The sequence below is a fragment of the Carettochelys insculpta genome, chromosome 6, assembly GCF_033958435.1.
Source record: "Carettochelys insculpta isolate YL-2023 chromosome 6, ASM3395843v1, whole genome shotgun sequence".
Taxonomy (NCBI): domain Eukaryota; kingdom Metazoa; phylum Chordata; order Testudines; family Carettochelyidae; genus Carettochelys; species Carettochelys insculpta.
The window spans coordinates 67,549,587-67,575,207 of NC_134142.1; the positions used below are offsets into that span (position 1 = coordinate 67,549,587).

The window sequence follows — 25,621 nt, forward strand, 5'->3', positions numbered from 1 at the left end:
GTACCTAGGGGGTTTTGGTTGGACGTTGGTGGGGAGGAATTTTGGGAAGGGGACAAGAAAGAGAGACTATGTGAATTTGTGTGTATGTGTGTTAGAGAGAGATTAGGATGCCCCCCTTCCCCAGATTTTGGTGATGGGGTTTCTTTTGCTCCCTCCGGCTGGAAAGCCTGGAAGGATTGAACCTCTGCATGCCCATCTGTGCAGCTTCCCTGGCAAAACATCTACAGGTAACATACCTGGGTTCCTAGAGGAGATGTCGGCCTGACAGACCCATCCTAAAATGCATAAAAATGCAAGAGTCAAGGTCCACACAAAAGTAGCACATCGTTTCTCAGAAGTATTTGGTAAAGTCCTTTAGCTTCATCACTGACTGACTCAAGGTGCAACGGCCATTGGGGTAAGGAAAGGGAAGACAATCTACATCCTCTCTTTTTTAAGAGAAAAACCTTCTTCTTCACCATGGGGACAGACAGTGTCATGAGCTTGCCAGGGGAAAAAGGAGCAATGCAAGGCTAGTCTCCTGGGTACTCTAAGTCCAGCCTTCCCAGCCCACTGCTTTACTTGCTTGTGTGCCCAGGTAAAGCTGAACCTCTCAGTCACTGACCATCCAGTTCCAGGGAGAACAGGCTACCAGCCCCAGTGGGGGGTGTCTGTATGGCATAAAAACCCACAGCGTGATGGGACCATTGACTGAGGCTGAGAGGCTCAGACTGTAGGTCTCGAAAATTGCTGCATAGACATTCAGGATCAGGCTGGAAGTTAGTTCGAGGACCCTGCAAGGGCTTGGGCTCCAGCCCAAGCCTGGATGTTTCCACTGCAGAATTTAGCCCTGCAGCCTGTGCCCCTGGAGCCCAAATCGTCCCTGTGTAGACACGCCTAACAGGGGCTGGTGAATAATGTTTATTAGACAGAAAACAATTAGAATCAAGAATTCAAGTTATTTATTGTTTTTAAATAAAAAGAGGGAGGTTAAAAAATAACCCTGTCCCATCAAAGCCAAATGAGAGCTGCACCCTGAATGGATAGCCCTCGTGTGTGTGTGTGTGTGTGTGTGTGTGTGTGTGTGTGTGTGTGTGTGTGTGTGTGTGTGTGTGTGTGTGTGTGTGTGTGTGTGTGTGTGTGTGTGTGTGTGTGTGTGTGTGTGTCTCTCTCTCTCTCTCTCTCTCTCTGTCCTGCTCCCCATCTCCACATCCAATGTGTTTGCAGTCATGACAGCGTGGAGAAGCAATTGGTCTCTCAACTAAAATGTGTTTGATATCTTTGTGGCTCTGTTTTGCCCTTGGTTACTTTTGAATGCTCAATGCTCAATCAGCTGATGAGGTATTATTACCATGTGACACTAAACTAAATGTGCTGCGGAAATCACCTCCCACTAACCATCAGCAAGGTCCAACCCTCTCCTTCTCCTTCACTCCCTTGTGCCCCCCCGCATCTTCCTCCTCTAATACTTTCCCACTCACCCTTAGAACAACTACGACCGATGCACCATATGAAACAAACAAAACGCTGCCCGAGGGAGCAGCAGGAATGGACTGCATGTGAGAAACGTGTGGTACTGCTGTGGCTGCTCCAAACAGCCAACCCACTGTACACGGTTGTCTTTCTTGTTGTCCTTACAGGAAGACCGTAAGGGTTAAAATAGTAGATGAGGAGGAATACGAAAGGCAGGAGAATTTCTTCATTGCCCTTGGTGAACCGAAATGGATGGAACGAGGAATATCAGGTGTGAGATCCTTTTTGAAAACAGACCAAAAAACCCAAACACCAAATAAAAAAAATATCTTTTTCTCCCTTGGACCCACCTTTTCTCCTCCTCCTCTTTCCCCTTTAGATGAATTGACTTTTATTCTTTTCCCTCCTGTATTCTCGGTCTCACCCTGTTTCAGTGTCATCTCTGCCTTTGAGAGCCTAGCTTCTTTCTGATCCTCCTTTTGTGCAATGCTCAGGCCTCAGACCTTATTAATATCATCATTTGGACTGGCTTGATTGAGGGTTGATGACATCTGTACTGCTGTCCGTTCTCCCCCCTAATGCCAAGACTGAAGGGAGTACAAAAGAACAGAAAATAATGTAGTGCCTGTCTGTCTCTTCCTTCCCCCTCTTCAGTGCCGTATGTCTCACAGTCCTTCCCCAGCCCCAGTGTTGAATGAATATTGTTGTTGGGATCCTATGAAGCCTCGCTAAAAATCCCCACCACCCAGTAGGAGAGTCACAATCAAAGTTGTTTTGGCTTTACAGTAATAATACTTTGCACTTTTCTAGCTATTTTCATTCAAGAATCTCCAAGCACTTTACATATGTTCATTAACAGAGCCTCACAGCACTTCTGTGAGGGAGGTCTGAAGCCTTTTTCCCTGTTTACACACATATTGAATGAGGAACAGGGAAGTTAAATGAGTTGGCCAAAATCCCACAGCAAGTCAGTGGGACAGCTGGAAAAGAACCCAGAATTTTAGTATCCAGTTTAACTGCTATAAAATCTGTATCGTCAACCTGCCCCCACACTCACCTTCTCCCACTGTCATCTGTTTGGCTGTCCAATGCCACAGCGGCTCCAGATCTGGCCCCCATTTTGCCCTTTTTGGCGCATTGGTGTGCCTGTCGGAGCATAATTTGAGCACAATCCCATCATAGCTGCTCCTATAACAAAGATACCAACCGGCGCAATTAAGCGTCGTGTGATTTTTAGACTCTTCATGTATAGCAAGATGGAGAGAATTCCACTTGTCTCAGAGGGCAGCTGCTAATGTAATTTTGAGTCCACTGCAAATGGATTCTGCTTTGGGTGATTTGTGTTTTTGGGTTGGAATGCATCCTTACTGGTGTCCTACATTGAGTGCATCCAAAGTCAGTGGGAACTCTTCTCCAGGCTGTCTTGTCAGTGTCGCACAATGCAGAACTGGTTCAAACAAATCAAGGCTCCCCAGAGAAGCCAGTTGATGGAGCCCATCTTTACAAGGCTACTGTAAATGGACTGCAACTCATTAGGACAATAGGGTTACCTGGTTTAAAACAGGTACAGGTGAGGGCGGTGTCAGACCCAGAGGTCTTCTCGACATCGCCTAATAGGCAGCTGCCTGCCTCTGTCACAACACAAGGACTACTCATCATCAGCCTCTGTTTACCAGCAGGATTTGACATACAGTAAGAGAGGATGGCACACTTGGAAAATTTCAATTCACGTGCATATGCGGGACAATTCACAGCAGACTCACAGAAGACTGAACTTAGGGGATAGTGAGTGACTGCTAAATTTGGACTATTCCACTTTACAGAGTGAGGATCCCTGGAAACGTCATAAGTAGTTGGTTCCTACGTGGTTTGTCTTAACAGCAAGTTGAAACAGAATCCCTCTTAGAAGATTCTCCTTCTTGGACAGCAAGCCTGCAGGGGCTTTGGAACCCTACCCCACCCTCCGTAGCACGTAGCAGGTGGAATGCATGTGTCTCTTGCAAAGATCTGTGTTACAGAGGATAAAGCCAGCATGGAAGACTCCACTTCTCAGAATGACGTTGTGGCTGAGTGTCACAGTTAGAAGGCTGTTATGTGATCAGTGGATGGGAACAGCTGTGGGAATTTGTTTTTTTATTTCTTTTTCCAAGCCCCATCAAAAGTTAACTTTATAAGATTACCATTTTCCCCCTGCAGTATACTGACAGAACCAGATTGTTGTAGCAAGACTCTTGATGAAGGGCATAGGTCCCAGTTTCTGTAAAGTCACTGGAGGTTTGCTATTGGCTTTAGTGGGGGCCAAATTAGGCCTCATGCGGTAACATTTCTTGTTTGACTTGCTCAAGAGCTCAGTTAATTCTTAGTGCTGCTCTCAGGAAAGAGCACACTCCAGCTTCCAGTATCATAGAGCCAAACTCTGCAGACACTTTCATATGGAAAACCATGAGCTCATGGGTACACAGAGAGTCACTGCTACTGCAGCTCAGCCTTTTAAAGTTCCCCACCCTTCTCAGTCATTGTAGTACATTGCACGGAGATCCTAGCTACTAGCCATGGGATGTTTGCTGTCACTGGCCTCCCTTCAGGTGCTGGTAGGATCCTGCTAGTGCTGCTCTAATTTCTAGCTGCCGCTAGTGACTATTATTGTTGTGAAAACCTGAATCTAGTGAAGACCTGACTGCTGGTTTCCTACTTGCATTGCTTCCCTCTATGGACACCCCATATCTAGTTATCCCAGAGTACCATTTCTCTTTGGAGGCCCTTTGGAAATAAAAATTAGGAAACATGTAGGCCATGTCTATGTGAACATTTAATGTAGGCCAAATGTCTGTCACCCCCTCCTGCAAACAACATGCATTTTGCTGGTGTAAGCATTTGCACACTACTAAGCCGGAGGGAGACACTCTTCTGTTGACACAGCTACAGCCAGTCATTGAGCAGGTTTTATTATGCCCAGAGAGAGCCATCAGCATAATGTGGCTACATGAGCACCCACACAGCTGTACTGATCCAGCTGTACTTAAGCTTGCAAGTGTACGTATGGCCTTGTACAAGGGCACTTCAACACCAGAAATGCTATAGTGGTCCAGCTGTGTAGCACATATGGTGAAGGCACTCAATGCCAGTGGGAGAGCACTCTCCTGTAGGCTTAACTACTTCACCTCCATGGAAGGCAGAAGGTACATGGCACCGAGGTGATACTATGATCCTGCCTTTAATCAATAATGTATAAGGAATAAAATCTGGAGACAGTTCTGTGGTGAAGTAAGCAGTGATGAAAATTATACGGGGGCGGGGAGGTTGGAAAGTGGATGCACGACAGGTTGAACCTCCCTTGTCCAGCACTCTTGGGAGCTGAGCGGTGTTGGACGAGCGAATTTGCCAGACCACAGGAGGTCAATATTTTCTAGCACATTACCAACACTCCCACTGCTTACTGGGCTCTTAGAAGACATTTAAAAGTAAATTAGAGTTAAATAACACCGAACACCGAGAGCTGGGACTGGTGGCTGTAAACAAAGTTGTTAGGACCCCTGGAAACTTGGTTATACTTGTAGTAAGTGATGGTCCAGCTAACTAAAATCATGCTGGACTATGGATGTTGCCAGATGAGAGAGCTGGATCAGAGAGGTTTACCTTGCACATAGTTTGCAGACTGTCAGATTGGTTTAAATTACATTACAGGTTGAACCTCTCTCATCCGGCACCCTTGGGACCTGACCAGTGCCAGAGGAGATAATTTGCTGGATGACGGGAGGTCAATATTTTCTAGCACATTTCTAACACTTGCTATGCTTACTGGGCTCTTAAAAGACATTCAGGATTAAATTAGAGCTAAATAACAGCACAGAACACGGAGAGCCAGGACTGGTGGCTGTAAACAAACTTTATGGGACCACGGGAAACTTGGTCACTCCCACGATAAATGATCATCTGGCTAAGTAAAATCATGCCAAATTAGGGAGTTTGCCGGGTGAGAGAGTTCCGGATTACGGAGGGTCAATCTATATGAGTTATACCCATTTTCTGACCTAGAATCATAAAACTGGAAGAAACCACCAGAGATTATTAAGTGCAGTCCCCTGTATTCCTGACAGGACCAAGCACCGTTTAGGTCCTCCCTGACAGGTGGTTATCTAACCTGCTCTTAAAAAACTCCAGTGATGGAGATTCCAAACCTCGCTAGGCAGTTTATTTCAGATCTTAACCACACTGTCAATTAGGAACTTTTTCTGAATGAACTAATAACCATATTTCCTAATGGCCTACTCTCATCCTGGGGCAAGTCAGCCCAGGGGCAACCTTCATTAATCTTAGTGGAGTTACACCAAGGAGAATGCTGGCAACTGATGGGTCATGTACATGGCCCATCCCCTTCACATTATACAGAAGACACAAAAGTCATAGATATTGGATACTGGACTGGGCTGTGAATTTGAGATACCAGTTACCAGACCCTAAAGTGTTTAGCTGTGGGACTTAGGTTCAGCTTATTATACAAACAAGCCAAGAAAAGCAGTTTTTGATTTAGGTCCAGGCCACATACAGCATCTTGCACTAGTAAAATGAAGGCAGATTCAATAAATGACAAAGCAAAGCTGCTTCAGGAAAAGGATTCTTATCAGAAAAGTTGTTGTCGCATATCTTGGCCATGTCATCACACTCATCTGCACGCCATCAACTGATTGGAGTCTCACCGACCGTTACCTCTGTCTGGAACCCAAGCCAATCAAACCAAGCAAGTGTCAAAGGCAATTTACCCTGGAGTTGTCATGATGATTCCTTAGTTACCAGAGTCCCCTTTCAAAACCTTTGGTTACTCTGGAGTTCCAAGCTTTAGAAGACGAGCGCCTTTTGATTTTTGATACAATGGTTGATATTTTACAAGTGATTAGGTGAAACAGTAGTTCTTGCAGCTTAATTGGGCAGATATACAGAGACTGGATGTAAATAAGGAAGAAAACATCTTGGCTGTGTCTACACTTGCATTCCTCTTTCGAAAGAGGCATGCAAATGAGGGAAATAGAAAATGCAAATGAGGTGGAGATTTACATATGTGGCACCATTTGCATATTATTTCAAAAATAGCTTCTTTCTAAAGAAGAAAAATAGTGCAGACATGGCTCTTTCAAAAGTAAACCCCATCTTCGAAAGAATCCTTCCCATTAAAAAGGGATGGATTCTTTCGAAGATGGGGTTTACTTTTGAAAGAGCAGTGTCTACACTGCTTTTCGTCTTTTGAAAGAAGCTATTTCAAAATAAGAGTATGCAAATGAGGTGCCATATATGTAGATCTGCATTTTCAATTTCTCTTGTTTGCGTGCCTCTTTTGAAAGAGAAATGCAAGTGTAGACCCAGCCCTTAAGTTCATACCTAGTGTACTCCACTGGAGTCCTGGAGAATGCTAGAGATTTAGTTCAGCTTTATATGCCTTTCATTTTTTTCAATGAAACTGCCCTGCCCTCTTCATCACAGTCTGGAAAATGATACATTTGAAGACATGGATTCATATCTTCTGGGAATTCAGCAGGAAGGAGAATTAATGCTCTCTGCTTTTTCTATGTTATGTATTCATCTCATCACAGCCTGAATGATTTAGGCAAAGAGATACATAAGATTGCTGCTATGGTGTAAAAGCTGAGCTCATTTTAATGGCTGCTTATAGTAATGTGTGTCAAGCACTTAAGAATGCCGTATAAACCAAAATCAGTACAGCCATGCTTCAGAAGCAAGATGCATTTACTTAGCTGTGTCATGACCAGTGACTGGAAGAACAGGGGACTTTGCAGATCAGCAATGAAGTGCACTAGCAAAGATGTGTGAGAGCCCCAAGTCGCAAAGCAGAGGAGTGCTCCAGATGAGCATTGGTGTGTATTGGCAGAGGGACAGGGGGAATCTGGGACTGGACTGGGAATGGCTGTTAGAGGTCAAGCCCAAAGTACATGAGCAAAGAGAGCTGTGTTCAAGAAGGAAGCTATAGTTTTTGCAATCATATTCTGTGAACTATATTCACTCAGAAAGATATAAAAAAAGCAGTCCCCTGGCTTCCTGTTGTGTTTTCTTGATGTTTCAGTCATAGCTTTACAGGCTTTTTCAAATATTCATGTGTCATATCATATCATATATATATCTGAAGAGAAAAACATTTCTTTTTCAGGCTCAAAAGCAATGAAAAGTATAAACTCAAATCCCAGAGCACCAGAATATGATGACAACTTTATGAAACATGAACTCTGGCAATGTTTTATAATCAATGTAGCTTAGGGAGTCAGTAATAGTTCACTATTAGATTAATTCTGAACATTGACTCTACTCACGCTAATAATATTTGCTGCTTGTGTGAAGAAACTGAATTGCATTTGTCCAGAATTGTACCAGAGCAGGGCTGTTATGGTTGGCTTCGAGGGGCATTTGATTAGAGCTGTGAGAAGACCTGACATTAGAAACAAATGCAGTGTTGTAGATGCAGGCTGAGGAATGTTGTCTAGGCTGTGTAGCGTTCCCAATGTAGAAAAGCAGCAGGTACTGTGTATCAAACTGGAGCTGAGTTGGCAGCACTCTGGGTTCTGTTTCTGAACCCAAAGCTCTTGGTAAATTTTACGCTTGGTAAGGCAGTAGCTGACTGATAGGTGGCTGGCACAAATAGTGCAATACAAGAGTTCTTCTCTTAATGCTTTATTTTATTTAATCTCTAGCACTTACACAACAGGCTATTAAGAACCACACACACAATCAAAAGCCCATATTCATATTTACACGGGGCCTTTAGGAAGTCTTGCGTGGATAAGATTATGTTGCTCTGAAATGGTAAGCATTAGTAATATGGGGCTTGAACCTCTCCTGATATAAATAGAGACAGTTCCACTGAATTCAAATTTTCTTAGAACTAATGCTTAGATTCTGGATTCTCATTCCATAAAAGAGTGGCTGCTGTGACAGATGTCATGGCTGCAGAATAGTGGGAAACACAGTGGAGGAGCAGATTTTTGATAGTCCAGAGCTCAGTAACATGATTAAACCACTGACAGTGGCTGGCATGTTTACTATTGCTCTAGAGCTGACTAACTGATGGAAGACTATAGGCTGGAAAACTCCACAATTTGCTTAGCTTCTGCTCAGCTGTATTTTTGATGATGAAGCTACATAACATAGATTGTACCTCACTGGTCCAGCGTCCCCAGGGCCTGACCAGTCCTAAAGCAAGGAATTTGGTGGACCGGGGTGGGGGGGGGGTCAATGTCAGCCTCTCTGTTGCCACTGGCTGTGGGGGCTCTGCTCTTGTGACAGCAGAGGATCCAGCAATGACAGAGCAGGAATGCCTGGTGCTCAGAGAAGGAGGAGGGGCAGAGGTGGAGCCCCATGACTGACGTCTGTACTGCTGGCCATGGGGCTCTGCAGCTACTATGCTTCTTCCCTCCATCTCTACTTTTCCTTCTCCCTTCCTGAGATTGAATGCTGCAAAGCAGCTATTTGCAGTGCTCCAAGTGTTCGGTACATTTAGGAGAACAGCAGTTGCATTCTTACCTATTGCTTGAACGGCCCTGCTATTTTCAGTAGAAGTCTATAGTTTCTTAAGGCATCTGCTGGAAGTCAGTAGACTTCCAGACAATTGTGAAGTGTGGCACCATTTTTGGACAGCTCCCTCCCCTTATGAATCACAAAAGACACAGAAGGACACTGAGCGACATCCAGATGCAGCCTGATTGTGGTCATGTATAGTGCCACTGATGTTTTCAAATTAGCACCAAATCACGTGGTTGATATTTCCTGTTTAAACCCTGCACTGAAATTTGAATAAAAAATGTGTCCGAGAGCACTCTCGAGTAGATGCAGTAAGGGCATGAGAACCAAGGCGCATACTTACTTTTCCAACCTTTGCCATTGATGCTCCTGTGAAAGTCTCATAGGCAAAGTTTCCAGCCTTGGGTACTAGGCATCTGCCTGAAGGTGTCATAACTGCTCAGGGCGGCTTAACAGACAAAATCAATGGGTGATGTGGACGGTCAGTGCCTTTGAAAATCAGCCCATAATTTAGGTGCCTACGTTCAAATGTTCACCGTAACCTCTTTTGGACCTGTTTAATTATCTGCAAAATGGAGGTGCTACTACTGATCAGCTGTCTGTACGGTGTCTTGAGATTCTTGGACTGAAAGAACTATAGTAACAAGTGAAAAGACCCTTATCATCCTTTGACCAAAGCTTCACATCATCACACCCCAATCTTAAGATGCCAGTTGCACAGTTTTCTGTTTGAGGGATGGGTGGCGGGCAACCTTCAGTGATGGGAGAGAGAGGCTCAGTCCCTAGACAAGGAGGTTTGCTATTTTCAGCCAATATAAAGCACTTTATCTAGCTCTTGGTAGGATTCACGTGGAGCTGATTGAATACTGGTCACCGTTTTCTAGGGATAACAACTGGAAAGGATCCAATAGGATTTTTCTTTTTGACCACTATGGAGACTAAAGGGGGCCGAATAATGAGAGCTGATGACAATAAGAGAATGGCACTCGGCATTTTTGGAACTGAGAAGTTATGTTGCACCTTACCAGGTTGTCCTCTCCTCCCTTGCCCCAATATTTCAGCCTGTACTAGTTTTGCAGACCCAAACAACTGTACAATGCAGTTACATCCTTGTGTTGAGGGAGGAGACTGTGTACTGCATAGGTGCAATTGAAAGCCTAGAGAGCTATCAAGTCTAAGCATGTGGGTGCACTGTGACAGCTACAGCCCATCTGGGATGCTAAATCTCTGTAAGCTACGCTTGGTAGGGGTGATGCCTCACCCCCCACCCCCCCCCCGCCCATTTTATGAACAGTATGCCCTGGCCAAGTTCTTCTCAGAGAATGCCCTCACCCCTACAAGCCCCTGCGCTCACATTTGACATACAAGAGAAAAATCTAACAGGGCGTCAGTGTACCAAGGGCATCCTCTTTTTGGCCAGCCCCCTCCTCTATTACAGAGTGTGCCTCAAGCAGGGATGCTTCATCTAATTTTTGGGCCAGTTTGGCTCATCTCGGAGCCGGATGTCAGGAGCAAGAATCCCCACCCGCTTTCCCTATCCCTTCCCCACTCTCCCATCCCAAGTTCCATCCTTCTGCCTTGGCTCATGGGGGGGGAAATACTTGTGAACAGGGAGCCCTTGGGCGCACCTGTTCTGTCCAACCTCATTCTCATCCTGCTGCTACTGGGCATGCTCACAAACCTGCACCAAGCATGCGGCTAGAGAGAGCTCACACGCTGCACTAAGCCAACTGCATCACTCACCTGCAAGTAGCCTTTGCATCGCCTCCAAATGGGGAATTAACACTCTTCCTGTTTTCTTCTTTCTTTCTTTTGTTTTTCGTTTCCTACAGCACTGCTACTCACGCAAGGTAAGACTGCTTTCTCGCCTTTGCTCTGTTGGTGGGGGCTTGATTTCACTCTCCTCCTCAGTCAGCGACTTCTGTTCTCGTATGCATGGTATCGCAACTACTAGTGAGGCTGTGTGCCCAAGGAACAGAACTATTAAACGTGCCAATAATTGACACATGAAGTCAAACCTCAAACCCAAGACACTTTTTTTGGCACAAATCAAGGGAAAAATGGCCTTTCCAATAGTATACAGCTGACCCTACAACTCCTGATAGTTTAGGACTGTGGATGCCTCACCTCCCAATTCCAATCACGCACTTTCCTGCCTCCATCTATAACACACAGGTACAATAAAACAGCCTGAGCCTAAGTGTGTTTTTTTTAACACCCCCCCCACCCCCCCCGCAAAAGAATTCACTGTGGAAAGCAGCCCAAAGGCAACTCCTGGAAGTTTGGCCATGAGACAGACACAGTGCCTCCTAGGCTGGGTCTACACTTGCATTCCTCTTTCGAAAGAGGTATGCAAATAAGAAATTGAACATGCAAATGAGGTGCTCATTTGCATAGTTATTTCAAAATAGCGTCGTTTGAAGAAGAAAACCAGGGTAGACACTGCGCTTTTGAAAGTAAACGCCATCTGTGAAAGAATCCTTCTTCCCTTTTTTTTTTTTTTTTATGGGAAGAAGGATTCTTTCAAGACAGGTTTACTTTCAAAAGAGCAGTGTCTACCCTGGTTTTCTTCTTTGGAAAGAAGCTATTTATATTGGAAAGAAGCTGCACCTCATTTGCATTTTCAATTTCTCATTTGCATACCTCTTTCGAAAGAGGAATGCAAGTGTTGCCACGCCCCTAGCGAATAACTGATGTGGCATCCATGAAGAGGGTGCAGCGTAGGCTGCTCCACCACCCAAAGGGGGCAAGAGCTTCTGAACAACATTGTGAGGCATGCAGGGTCATGGCTCTGCCCTTTTTCACTCTGGTCTGCCTCCCTTTTGGAAACAGATTACCAGTAATGGCACTAAGCAGAAGTAATCATTGTGCTCAGGTAACAGCCTTGAATGGTCCTTATGCTCCCTCTCTTTAGCATCCCTATAAAGCCTACATGCACTTGTGCCCCATATTAGGAAACAATATGAAACTCAGTACCCCTTAATATGATTGTGGGTGTCTAGCTACATTTCTTCTTCCTGCCCCATGGTGATTCTCTGTATGGCATTGCCTCTCTCTGTCTGCATCTATGCTGCCTCCTCCCTTTCAGAAGGTGCATGTAAAGGCGGTGGATCAAAAATACTAATGAGGCACTGATACGAATCTTCAGCACCTCATTTGCATAATGATGACCACTCACCATGTCAAAAGTGCTGCTTTTGAAATGTACACTAGCCATGTGGACAGGGGGTCCTTTGAAAGGAAGCCCTGCTTGCAAAAACACCCTTCTTCCTGAAAAAACTAGGAAGAAGGGGGTTTTTGAAAGCAGGGCTTCCTTTTGCAGGAACCCCATTGACACAGCTAGTTTGCATTTCGAAAGCAGCCCTTTTGATGTGGTGGGTGGCTGCTATTATGCAAATGAGGTGCTGAAGATCCATATCAATGCCTTATTAGTATTTTCAATCTGCTGCCTTTACATGCCCCTTCCTTAAGGGAGGGGCAGCATACATTCAACATCTATGTGCAGGACTCTCTATTACACTGAATTACGCCCCCATCCACACCCATTACCTAAATTTCTACTACTCTGATCTCAGTAACTCCCAGTGCAAGATGGGTATGCCCCATGTATTTTTGTTATCTCTCCAGTTCCAGGATTGATTTGGGTTGAATTTACACTAAAGAAAGGTACAGCATACGCAGCAGGCGCTTGAGGGTGCGGAGAGGGGGCTTGTGTTTTGTTTTGCTTAAATATAGTTGGACGAAACATTTCTGGAAATTATGAGCATTCTGAACTGGCCTATAGCTGTCAGACAACATCCCTGCTTGGAACTGGCAGGTACTTAACTGCTCTGACAGAAGCAGCTCAACAGAAAACCCTGAGAGCCAACAGTGCCCCTGCAGCCCACATCTTGAAGAACCTTTGTTCTAGGAAGCGGTTAAGGTGGACTGTTCATGCATGTTCATAATGCCAATGTTATGGTGGCTTTCAGCTCAAAGATCATTTCCAAGACTTCATTGGAAATCAAGAGGAAAATATCTTTATACTGCAGTAGCCTAATCAGCTAGGCGGCTCTTAAGCCAGATGGTCATAGAATATGTCCAGCATCCCAAATTGGGATAATGAGGAGATAACTTACGTCAGCAAAGGTCACAGAATCCCCACATTTCACTTCAGGATGTGTATCAAAAACTTCTCTGACCCACTCACACTGGGAATCTTATAGGAGGCCTTTTTCTCATGTGACTTTTCTCTGTTCTTCAACGTCAGCAGGATTGGAAATGAGTCAAGCACAACCTTTCTCGTGGTAATTTTGTTACTTTAATTCGGTAGCCACTTAATTTGATCAGAACCTGTGGAACCAAGTAATCTGTATTAACATAATTTCCATGCTTTGTTGTAATCAAATGTGATTGCTTTTGGCAGGTATTATTGGGTAATTTGTCACTGGCTAGGGAAAGCAGCTGGTCAGTTACTAAAAGGACCATATTTCTGACCTGGAGGAGGGTTGCAAGGGTGCTGAGAGTAGGGTGCCCTGATCTCCCTAATTTCCACACACTAGGTTTCCCCTCTCTGCGCCAGGCTGCCTCGAAAGCTAATTTATCCAATGCTGCATCTGTTGTATGCAGCACATGAATTCTGTGCAGGCTGGGGCGATCTGACTTGTACATAGTTATAGTTTTAAAACACAAACGGTCAAGTTAGAAAATATCCAGGACAATTGCAAAAAATACCAACACCCCCACGTTGCAGAAACACACATTAGAGCTCCACTTAGCACTGATCATGGCTAATGAGGAGAGATGGAAGTGACATTTTCACTTAGTCCATGTCATATTAGATTTAGAAAAGGCAAGCACTCAGGAGAGCTTGTAAAAATTACATTGAACACTACCTTGCAGCTTGTCATCTCACCCCACCCTCCACCTGCATCTCATCTTACCTGTTCCTATCAAACGCCTCATCTCCCTCCAGCTGCTTTACTGACGAGTCCTTGAGCCCCCAGCAATGTCTACACCAGATAAACACCTGTGGCTGGCCTGGTCTCACCTGTCTCAGGCTGTGGAATTGGTACTGGTGTTAAGGCCCTGGGACCTCATCAGTGGGCAGGGACCCCATGCCCTAGCGCAAGTCTAAGGCTGAATGGCTGCACCACAATCGTACAGCCTCCACAAGCCCAAGACAGCTGACCTGGGCCAGCAATGGGTGTACAACATCAGCGTAAACAGACTGTGTGTGGCCTAATGGCTTTGATACTTGCCCGCCCTTTAGGCTTCCCTCAAACATCTCACATTCCACTTGGTGGCTCTTGTTTCTCTTGTGTGTATATTTCATGTCTTCTGACCACCATTGTTTGCTGTCCAGAAAGCCATGAGCTCTTAGGGCCATGACTCCTGCTGCTCTGTTTCTTCACTCCACCAGCACAGAGTACTGATGCTAGTCCCATAGGTGGCTTGTGACTAGTGATAAGGGACGCTCAAGTGGTTCTGGCTACATAAACGCTGGATACAGATTAGAGATACAAGTAGCCCAGAGTGAGACCCCGCCCCCCCCCTCCCAGATCCAAGCAGCTGCCGGGTTTGGCGAGGTTCCTATCTGCATTCAAACCCTGTACCCAGCCTCTGTGTGTTTGCAGCATGTGGATAGTCTCAAATCCTAAATGAGTCAGCTTACAAGAGTTCTGCCACTTTCTGGTTTGAAAAATCTCACAAGAACAGCTTTTTTGTATTATCGGCACACCTGCTCCCAAGGCTGAAAGTAAAGAACCACATAAAGACAAGAAAATAATATTTTAAAAAATGACTTAAACTCAATGAGTGTGGCTGATCTTTGGGCACACGTTCAAGTCAGAGCTTTTTTTGAAACAAAGTCGTTCTGCAATCCATGATAAACTTTGAAAACAATTTTCAGGATGCACCTTGATAGCTTTTTGATTGTAATATCTGATTCTGAATGCATGAAATGAATGTGCTGGGTTGGCCTTGAAACACAGCTTGTTCTTAGAGCCAAGGTTTTACCAGACTCGTATGTTTTAAAAATTCCACTGCTGCTAGTTTTGTTTTCATCCGCACTGTGCACAATGGAAACAGTACAACCCAGTTAATGTGTGAAATTTTGAAACTGAGTAGCTCCAAATGTGAAACTGGCAAATATATTTTTGTTGCTCAACATAAGAGAAGTACACAAAGCAAACAGTTTAAATAATGAAAAATAAGTGAGATGTTTAAAATAATGTCAGGGGTCTGTTTACTTTTAACGTGGATTTTTAAATGTACAATTAATATTTAATTAGCCTTTTTCAGCCAAAGACCTCAAGTGTAAATTGAACCACAAAAACCTCCTGACACATGGATAAATATTAGTGCTATTCCATAGATGGAAAGAGAGAAGCCAGTGTGACTTCCCCAAGGTGACACAGGAAGTTACCAGCAGTGACAGAAATAGAGCCTGGAACTTGTGCTTTAACTTCAAAACCATGTTTTCTTTGATTTAATTTGTAGTGTAGTCTTACACCCATTTTCATCACTTTGGGGAATTTGTTTTTCTTATTGCTGTTAGTATTGGAAAGGCAACTATTAATATGGAGAAATGGTGCTGTCTGATGAATTATTCCTATAGGAATGTCTGACCATCCACTTTTGTCTATGAAAATAGTTGTTTTTACTTCTGCCAAAATTAGCACTTGGGTGAGTTGGGTCAGAGAGAGGGAAAAACCTGGACTTTTGTCCTTAATTTCAGCTTGATTCCAAATCTTTCCTGGCATTCAAAAACAGTTAGAATAGCTAGTTTGCTGGGGGGATTATTGCTGTACTTGGTGTTGCTGGCAGAGTTTAGACAGAGACATGCCAAATCACCATGAGCATGATTATTTTTGTGGTAGTTGTAGCATGAACAAAAGGAGGAATTACTGGAAATCTTACCAGAGCTTGTTCCTGTAAGATGTGCAGGTGGAAGAGGATCCAGTAATGGAGGAAAGGCTGGGGGAAGCATCCAAATGTTTGGATTCTTCTTAGAACTGAATATCCTAACATCTGTTCACTCATAACAAAGAAAATGTCTCAAAGCCCGTTTTCTCTGTTAATGAATGATGCATAATGCCGCTAATCCCAGCATGATGTGGATAAGTGTTCATATCCCCATTTCACAGAACAAGGAACTGTTGCACAAAGCAGAAAATTGATTTGCGCGTGGTTCCATTACAAACTTGTGGCAGAGCCAAGAATGAATGAATGGTCTGCTGATCCCCCGTCCAGTGCTTTAGCACCACAAAAGCCTTCCTCTCGCAAGGCTGCAAATACTCCTAGCTTGCATTTAACAAGCTGTTTCCTGTAATGCCAAATGTATCACACCTCTATCTAGGTAAATTCACACGTCTGCTGTTGTTAGAAAGGCATGTAGAATATTCTGTGCTCAGAGTGGGGTTGGGGTGGGAGAGAGAGAGAGTGTGTGTGTTTTTTCAGCTAACAGATATATCAATATGCTAACCTCAGAAACAAGATTATCTCATAGCCAACAGTCTTCCCCATGTCCAACTAATTGATGGACAATTGTCAAGTGAACAGAGCTCATTCATGCCCAAGATTTGTTTTACATAAATGGGATATTATTAGTATGCAGCTGCAAGAAAATTCACATTTTAATTATCATTTCACTTGCTTCCTAATACTGCGTTCCCCCAATGGAGTGAACCTCATCTGCAGAAAAACCCATTCCAGACATGAGCTTTAGGTAGCTCATGAAAGGTTGATGGTCTCCATGCTACCCCTTTACATCTAGGTAGCTGGTTTGACGCCACTCTAATTCAGAGAATGACTAGAAGTTGTTTGCTGATCTTGGTGTATTTTCTCATAGATGCCCATGTCACAAGTGACATTAAAATGGCCTGTGCCAAGGTTGAAAAGCGAAGGTTGCATGGGACATGGAGGCTGAGCTGTCCTTCCCCCCTGCTGCAGATGCAGAAATTTTTCATCTGCTCCCCTCCACATCCCCAGCAATCCCATCACCAAATGTCCCTGGGCCTATTCTCACCCTACCTCTTAGTAGGCATCCTTCCGTCTACACAGACTATGGATCACACCCTTCGTAGTTCCATTTGGGATCATCATTTGCCATGTTGACTGTGACTGTGAAGGCCCACACTAGAGTGACAGTCCTTGCTGCATCTGTTGCATGTGTAATGGATGCCTGGCAGGTCCTTAGTGTGCTTTCTGTGCGCTTGCTTCTCCTCTGCTAGCTGTCTGATCCTCATCTCACCCTTCTGAAGGCCCTTGTGTAGTTCCTGCCTCCATCTGCTGCGATCGTCTGCCAGCTTCTCCCAACTGTCCAGCTCAGTGTCTACCTCCCTGAGGTCCCACTTGCAAACATCTTTGTAGCACAGTTGGGGGCGTCCGGGAGGTCTTTTGCCAGAGGCTAGCTCACCATACAGGATGTCTTTTGGGATCTTCCCTTCATTCATCCTGTGGACATGGCCAAGCCAGCGGAGCCGCAGCTGCCTGAGGAGGGTGTGTATGGTTGGGATTCCAGCTTGCTCAAGGACAGCGGTGTTGGGCACTCTGTCCTTCCATGATATTCCAAGGATGCGCCTGAGGCAGTGCAAGTGGAAGACGTTCAGCCTCTTTTCCTGGCGGACGTACAGGGACAAGACTCGCTGCCGTAAAGGAGGGTGCTAAGGATGCAGGCTCTGTAGACTTGCATTTTGGTGTGGGTGTACAACTTGATGTTATTTCACACTCTCTTGCTGTGTCTGGACAGAGTTGTGGCTGCTTTTCCGATCCTCCTATTTAGCTCAGTCTCCAATGACAGGGTGTCAGTGATGGTGGACCCGAGGTAAACGAACTCGTGGACGACCTCTAACGTATAGTTGTCAATGCTGATTGATGGAGATTCAGCAAGATCCTGACCAAGTACATTTGTCTTCTTTAGGCTGATGGAAAGCCCGAAGTCCTTGCATGCTTTGGAGAACTGATCCAGCAGTTTCTGAAGCTGGTCTTCTGTGTGTGACACTACAGCAGCATCAGCTGCAAACATCATATCTCTGATGAGGACTTCCCGCACCATAGACTTAGCTTTCAGCCTTGCAAGATTAAATAGTTTTTCATCAGATCTTGCGTGCAAAAAGATGCCCTCTGTTGAAGATCTAAAGGCGTGCTTCAGGAGGAGTGCGAAGAAGATCCCGAACAATGTCGGAGCAAGGACGCATCCTTGTTTGACGCCGCTCCTGATGCCGAAAACATCTGATAATGTGCCGTCATATTGGATGGCTCCTCTCATGTCTTCATGGAAAGACTGGATTATCTTGAGTAACTGTGGTGGACAGCCTATCTTGTGGAGCAGTTTGAACAGTCCATCCCTGCTGACCAAGTCGAAGGCCTTGGTCAGGTCGATGAAGGCAATACTGAGTGGCTTCCTCTGCTCCCTGCATTTCTCCTGCAGCTGCCTCAGAAAGAAGACCATGTCAACGGTAGATCTCTCTGTGCGGAATCCGCACTGTGATTCGGGATATACCCTCTCAGCAATCTTCTGGAGTCTGCTGAGGATGATGTGAGCAAACAGTTTACCAGTGATGCTTAGGAGGGTGATTCCACGGTAATTGTTGCAGTTGCTTCTGTCTCCTTTGTTCTTATACGAGGTTACGATGTTAGCGTTGTGCATGTCCTGTGGAACCTCTCCCTTTCTCCAGCACAGGCACAATAGCTCATGTAGGGATTCCAGGAGGGTGTCCGTGGCACACTTGATTACCTCTCGTGGTATACTATCCTGGCCTGGGGCCTTTCCTACTGCAATGCTGTTGATGGCTTTCTTCAGTTCGTCCATTACGGGTAGGAGCTCGATGGCATTGAGGGCTGTATCAACCACAATGTTCTCGCGTGAGTACAGCTCGGAGTAGTGCTCAACCCAGCGCTCCATCTGTTTGGCTTTGTCAGTGATGACTTCACCAGATTTGGATTTCAGAGGTGCCATCTTGTTCTGGGTGGGTCCTAATGCCTTCTTGATGCCTTCGTACATTCCCCTGAGATTACCAGAGTCAGCACTGGTCTGGATGCTGCTGCATAGCTGGAGCCAGTAGTTGTTGGCACAGCACCTGGCTGTCTGCTGTACTGTTTTTTCTGGCTGCTCTGAGTGCTTGCAGGGTACTCTGGCTCGGTGAGCGTTTATGCAGTGTGCTTCTTTTCGATGGCTGGAATCATCTCGTCAGAGTTAACTTTGAATCAGTCATTTGTGTTTCTAGCTCTTTTTCCAAACACCGACAAGGCCATGTTGTAAATTGTATCCCTCGGATGCTGCCATCTGGATGTCACATCGGTACCCCCAGGGCTCCTGTGCAGATTCTCCTCGAGGGTCTCTCTGAACTTTTCGGCTCTCTCTGAGTTTGCTGTCTTTCTGGCATCAATGCGGGGCCTTCCGGTTGGTTTAGAGTGGTACAGCTTCTTGGGTCTCACCTTGAGTTTGGAGCAAACTAGTGAGTGATCTGTATCGCAGTTGGCACTATGACAGCTGCATGTCAGAAGGATGTTTTTGAGGTTACCACATCTCGTGATGAGCACGTCTAGTTGATGCCAGTTTTTCAAGTGTGGGTGTCTCCATGACACTCTGTGCTGTGGCTTGGTTAGGAAAAATGTGTTTATGATGCACAGATTGTGGCACATGCAAAGTTCGAGAAGACGCTGTCCGTTTTCATTCATTTTTCCCACACCAAAGTGGCCTAAGCAGGAAGGCCATGAGTCACGATTGGCTCCAACTCTCTCATTGAAGTCACCCAAAACGTACAGTTGTTCGCGAGCAGGTATGTGCACTAAGGCAGCACTAAGCATGTCATAGAACTTGTCTTTCACTTCCGGTGTGGCGTACAGTGTTGGAGCATAAGCGCTGATCAGGTGGACAAGACCAGCGCGAGTTTGAAGTATGACCTGAAGGAGTCTTTCCGATCTACCCATGACTAATTCCACCACGTGCAGAAGGGTGTTTCTGATGGCTTTGATAAAGGCAGTCCTGTCTCCATTCATACCGCTGAGAATGCTTCCGCAAGGACTATTTTCCTAGCCCACCACTTTGCCCGTGCTGCTCTTTTGCATCTCTCCCTGGGTTTCCCTTCTCTACTCCCATCAATGGTCAGCTACTTGTCACTTTCTATGCCCTTCATGACCAGTCCAGCCATCATCCCAGCCTCTGGCAGCCACTTGTTATGTTTTTTCCCTGGCTGTTCCCCATGCTTGGGAGTAGCTCCCCACACACATCTGCAAGGCTACCTCAGCATCCACCTTGGGAACCTTCCCTAAAACTCTCCTTGTACGCCTTTGGGCTTGCCTTGTTCTCTGTTCGGACAGCAAAGAGCCCAGTGAAGCTCTCCCTTCAGGCTGTGGCTTCTAGCGCTACTGACGTGCAAAGACGTAAATCCAGCTGTCTCCCGGGGCAAGCAGAGCCACGGCCCAGTAGCTAATCTACAAAGTAAGGTGGAGGATTGTATGCCTTCATCTCCTGCACAGCTACACTAACCAGTGCTCCTGGGCCCCAGAACGGTGGAGGGGCTCTTAGACTAAAAACAGCAACAGGAATAGCCTCTGGGCGTTCCCAAGAGTGAAGGCCTGTGTGCGTGTTTAAAGAGCTACACTTGCCAGAAGGAACTGAGTGCCACTGGGTGGAGAGTCCCTTGTGCGCTAATGCAGACGCTAACCCAGCCAGGTTCTCTCAGGTGGCCCCTATAGGTGACAAGCATTTCAGAGAGTGGGCTGGGGGAAGGGCAGCTCAGAGTCTCGTGCTGGCATCTCCTGCAGTGTCAGTGTTATTCCTCAGCGAGCAGGTGCACAGCCAAGTGAGATATGCATTGTTTCACACTAGTGACAGATACGGGGAAAACCTGTGAGTGCTGTCCTGATGGACTGAGATTGCTACGGCTGTGTTCAGTATCTCCTGTGTCTTTGCACGACAGCTGCCCCATCTGCTTCCTCTCCTAACCTGAACCATATTCCTATTACCTTGACGTGTGGCTGAATTCCCTGGAGCAAGGCGCCTCCCTCCACCTGCTGCTGCTGGATGGGGCACATGTCCCGTCTTTCTCTCAGCCATTGTTGCTTCTTCCTCACCCCTGTTTTGAGATTGCAGTGCACCGCACCTCCTTTCTGCCGGCTGGGTCATGCTGTGGGTGTAGGTCAGGCCGGTGAGACTGTTCCTAGCCAAAGGAGACAAAGGGTAGGTCTACACAGCAAAGTTATTGAAACATAACAGCCATTATTTTGAAATAACTTTCCTAGGATCTACACAACACAATTGCTATATTGAAATAATTTCAAAATTACGTTTGGCTTATTCGGAAACAGGTAAATCTCATTCCATGAGGAATTGCGCTTATTTCAAAATAGGGGCTGTTTAGACAGGGAATAGAGACTATTTCTAAATAAGCCATGCTGCGTTCAGTGGCTCTATTTCGAAATGGACTTTTTCGTGTGCAGGTGCTGTATTTTGAAAGAGCTAAGTGCTATTTCAAAATGCATTGTGAGTGTAGCTTATTTTGGAATAACGCTGCTGCGTAGACATACCCTAAGTGCCTTGGGCATTGCTATTTCTAAGACTTCTGATTTGCATTTGTCTCTCAAGAAACTGAAAATATTCCTTCTCTCCCAGTTAGCAGCCTAACCCTGAAAATCCCTTTGCATTAGAGTAGTCCCAGCAGATTAGCAAGGAGTAAATGTCATGAATGTAGTCGAACTTCATTCAGCCTCTTTCCCTGCTGAGGGTCTCTGCACATTTTGGAGATCAGGTTTTTATTCTAAATGAGTGTTTCTGGGACACTGGCTCGGTGGGCACCTGAGGAGGATCAGTGAACCCTGTGCCCTGCTTTTGCATGCAATCCTGTCTTCACAGATGACTCTGTCCTCTTCAGTTCCGGCTGGTACTAGCAGTGCCAAGAAAAGATCTGTTCTCAGTACTTCCAGCTCCAAATACAGCAGTCTCACACTAAGCAGGTGTGGCACTCTGCACTGATCTCAAAGCAATTCCCCAATCACTCCTCTGTTCCCTCATGCCCTCCCTACCAGGAAGGAGAGGGATGCCGTGTGCTGACCTCTCACTCCTTGAGGGTGACAGAAGGGGAACGGGAAGCAATAAGCAGCAGTGGTTTGGGGGGAGCTTCAGCCCCCTTTCTCCCTCCTCAAAGGGCTCTGTGGGGTGGGCTCAGTGAAAGGGCAGGCCCAGACCAATGGGGGAGCACACCCCCAGCCAGCCCCTTTCACCTGTGTTCTGGTTAGTGCGACAGCCTGCAGGAGAGCCCTGGAAGCCACGCTGGAAGTGCACCCTGCCTCCTCCTGCAGCTGAGTGCCCCACCTGGCTGCCGCCTGCTTGCTGCAGCAGTGCACTGAGGCACATCAGGTGACTTCCACCTCAGCTGCATGTGCTCCTGCATCTACCTCTGAAAGAACAGTAACAATGTTGGCATTTGCTTATGTTCAGATGACAGGGAATTAGAGGGAAGCCCGTCCAATCTCTGAGAAGAGGGAACCCAGGAAGAACTGGAAGGCTTCTTGTCTGGTGTCTCCTGACCTTATCAGGCCTAACTGGACTTGACAGCCAGGAGTCTAGGGTGCAAACCACATTGAAAGCTGGTTGTTGAGGCTGATACAAACAGAAATCAGGGGTGGTTAATAATTAAGCTGTAGTTTGGCAGCATTCACCATGACCTGCCAGATTCAAAATAGTCTTCTGGAAAAAACAAAACAAAACAAACCCTTCTCATGTTGTTTTTCTGCTGGGGAGGAAAAGTGAATGTTTTATGCACTCCAGCATAGAAGGGCACATTAAGGTTTGAGTATTTGGCTATATCCCTCCTCCTGAGGACCCCCACATTTACCCAATGATCCCTTGGACACTGCAGCTAGACGTGCACCCTGTTGGGAATGCACCTCTGGCTTCAGGAGCCTGCATTTTAGGTTAACCCAGAGCTAAATTTAATTACGGCATTTCCTGCCAAGGTAGCATGGACTGCTGAGTCAGGGCAACTGGGAGCTATGCCCAGCTCCACTGCTTTATTTGCTCTTTGGCTTTGAGACATTCTTCTCTGTGCTGTGTGCTTCAGTTTCCCCATCTGTAAGGCAGGGATTTCTCTTCTCACACTGAAGATGTAGGCGGGTAGGAGTCATCAGAGAATCACTGAGATGGGTGGAACTGAGACAGTGAGATGTGGGTTGGTTAAGTCCTTTGTGTGTATATTGAGCACAATGGCTAACATGACGGTTTAACCTTGGGCAAATGGCATAGTCACACTGTTGGATCTTCCATAGCATTTGACTCCTGATCTGTGCCAGCAGCTTAGCCTGGGTGAACAGGAATTGACGAGATTGCCCCAATCATTCCTGTCAAACCAAACACCCAAGAATCAGGATAAGCAACTACTCTCTGCCCTCCTCTGTGGAGTCCCCAAAGTTTCTGTCTTCTCCTCCATTCTATTTGACATGTACAGTACCTGAAGCTGCAGGATGAGACCATGCAATAGCCCCATCTCCAGTGATAGCTATCTGCAGATGAGGCAAAGCTCTACCTTTCATTGACCTCCAATGCTGCCAGCACCATCTCCTAGAGACCATGGAACCATTGAAACCTGAATGAAGAACAGCGGGATGAAACTCAGCATAGAGAAGATAGAGGTTATGGTCATGGCTGGAGGGAAGCACGCCAGCAGTGTTTTGCACACATCAAGAAAGATCAGGCCTTTTGGGCCTCCTCTCTGCTTCTAGATACCTATATAGTTGCAACTCCTAACAATGCCCTCTTCCATCTGTAGATGGCCCATGCACTTAACCATCCAGCCTACTGGAAGCTCATCACTTTCAAGATTTCTTTTAGTTCTGATATCCAAACTGCGCCATGGGACAGGCCAAGATTGCCTGAGGATCTGCCTCTCTCAACATGACCATGACTGCAATTAACCATGGGGTTACAGCAGAACAATGGAACTGTGACACACACAGACCCGTGTAGGAAACGGATTTTTCTTCACAGCTATCCCTCACTTATGGATTGCTTAGCAGCAGGACCACGGGCCTCATTATCCATAGAACAAGTAACAAAACTAACTTAAGTTGCTTAGATTTTTCTACAATAGACAAATAAATAGGATGGAGAATGAAAAACAAAGTGACATCTGTTTAAAACAACTTAGACTTGAAGGTGATTCAGCTACCATGGTGATGAGTACTATAAGCCTTGGATTTAGTGCCTAGAAATGTTGAAGTGGCTGTCTTGCTATGAGACAGCAAATTCGTCATGTAGGTGGTACACATGGAGTGTGCTTGCATGTCACTTACAGACACATGGTGAGTATGACACATTTCACTTGATCCATGTTGACTCATACATTGTAGATATAAAGTGTCCAGACATCAGATTGCCTCTTTAATTACAAAGGTGAACTGGCAGAGATACAGAAGATTGCTTGGAGGATTTTAGAAGGTTCGATGCAGCTTAGAATTTCACCGGCTTTCTAATGTTTGGTTGATTTTTAAATACATAGTTAAAGATTTCCTTTTCCCTTCACTTATTGAGACAGATCTACAGCCCTGCCCCCCATCCTAATGAATCATCAAGGAATTTCCTTTGGTGTTTTCATTTTCAAACATTGGCTACTAATTGTTCTGTGACATCTGCCTCTTAATTTTCCAAAAAGCAAAATTTGCATTAGGACCCTCCAGACAGGTAGCAAAGGACCAAAAGGCAGGGCCATTTCCCTCTGGTGCTGCTACCCTGACCAAATTGCACTCCTATCCCTGCCGCTCTTTGCCCTTTGGTATCCTCTCGCTTCCTGTAGTAACCTGTCCTGTGCCCGTTGCCTTGTTACTGCTGGATTTTTTTTTCTTACCAGTTGTTGCTGCCTCTGTTGCTCTGTGCAGTTTACTAGCTAATTCAGAGCAGCTGAAAAGAGGATTGCCAACTGTAGAGCTTGAGAGGTCTACGCCAATACTTTGTAGCACATTATTGATTTCAAAAGATGGATGTTTGTGCCTGCTATTGTGATGGATTAGTGTAGTATCAACTGCCTTTGGGTTCCTTGTGTGTTCTATAAGCTCTGCAGGCCGTGCAGGGTTTATATGTTTGCAATCACTCTGGCAGGGCTTGGGAGGCTAGGCAAGGTTTATAAAAAGAGGCCAAGAACAGATTATAATCCCTGTATGACTTCTTAGGAGGAGTAGAAAACCTGCTGGAGACTGTACAGGATTCATAAATCCCTCAGTCTGTGATGTTATCGAGTGTGTTTGCAAACTGCACAGGAATTCCTGCCCCAGGCCTGGGCCAGAGCAAGACTCCTCTGTGTTGTAACATTCAGATAGTAATTCAGTCAGTCATTTCTGGCTTTTAACTAGATGCCAGGTCTCATTGGCCTCCTCTGACTCTTCAGTCACTTGCTGCTGGTACACCTGCTGCTGCCTAAGCCCCTAGTCCTCTGGGCTTGTCATTGCCATGCCTGCACCAATTTATAAGCCCTCTGCTGGATTTGCCCACCCTTCTGCTCTTTCCTGTGCAGGGCACATATCCAGTCCCCAGCAAACCACATCATGAGCTTGTGCCATTCTAAGTTCAAATGGTGAGGGAGCAGCAAGGAACGCATCACCACCAACTTTATGCTGCAGCTGGTTCCCCAGCCCTGCCCTAGTTACTGGTCCAGCTGCTTGCTGCATCCCCATT

General features: G+C 45.8%; 1 protein-coding gene across 9 annotated transcripts in view; it reads left to right on the top strand.

Annotated features, from left to right (window-relative positions):
• SLC8A3 (solute carrier family 8 member A3) overlaps positions 1 to 25,621 on the top strand; it is a 179,657-nt gene that overhangs the window by 130,836 nt on the left and 23,200 nt on the right. For 4 of the 9 annotated variants that reach the window (XM_074997170.1, XM_074997163.1, XM_074997165.1 and 1 more), the window contains exon 4: positions 10,806 to 10,823. The exons of 1 other annotated variant lie outside the window; for it this stretch is intronic. In XM_074997170.1, the coding sequence (XP_074853271.1) occupies positions 10,806 to 10,823 (18 nt within the window). Of the gene's footprint in view, positions 1 to 1,619; positions 1,724 to 10,805; positions 10,824 to 25,621 lie in introns of all 9 variants that reach the window. 4 more of the 9 variants (XM_074997164.1, XM_074997166.1, XM_074997168.1 and 1 more) reach the window with 2 other exon arrangements.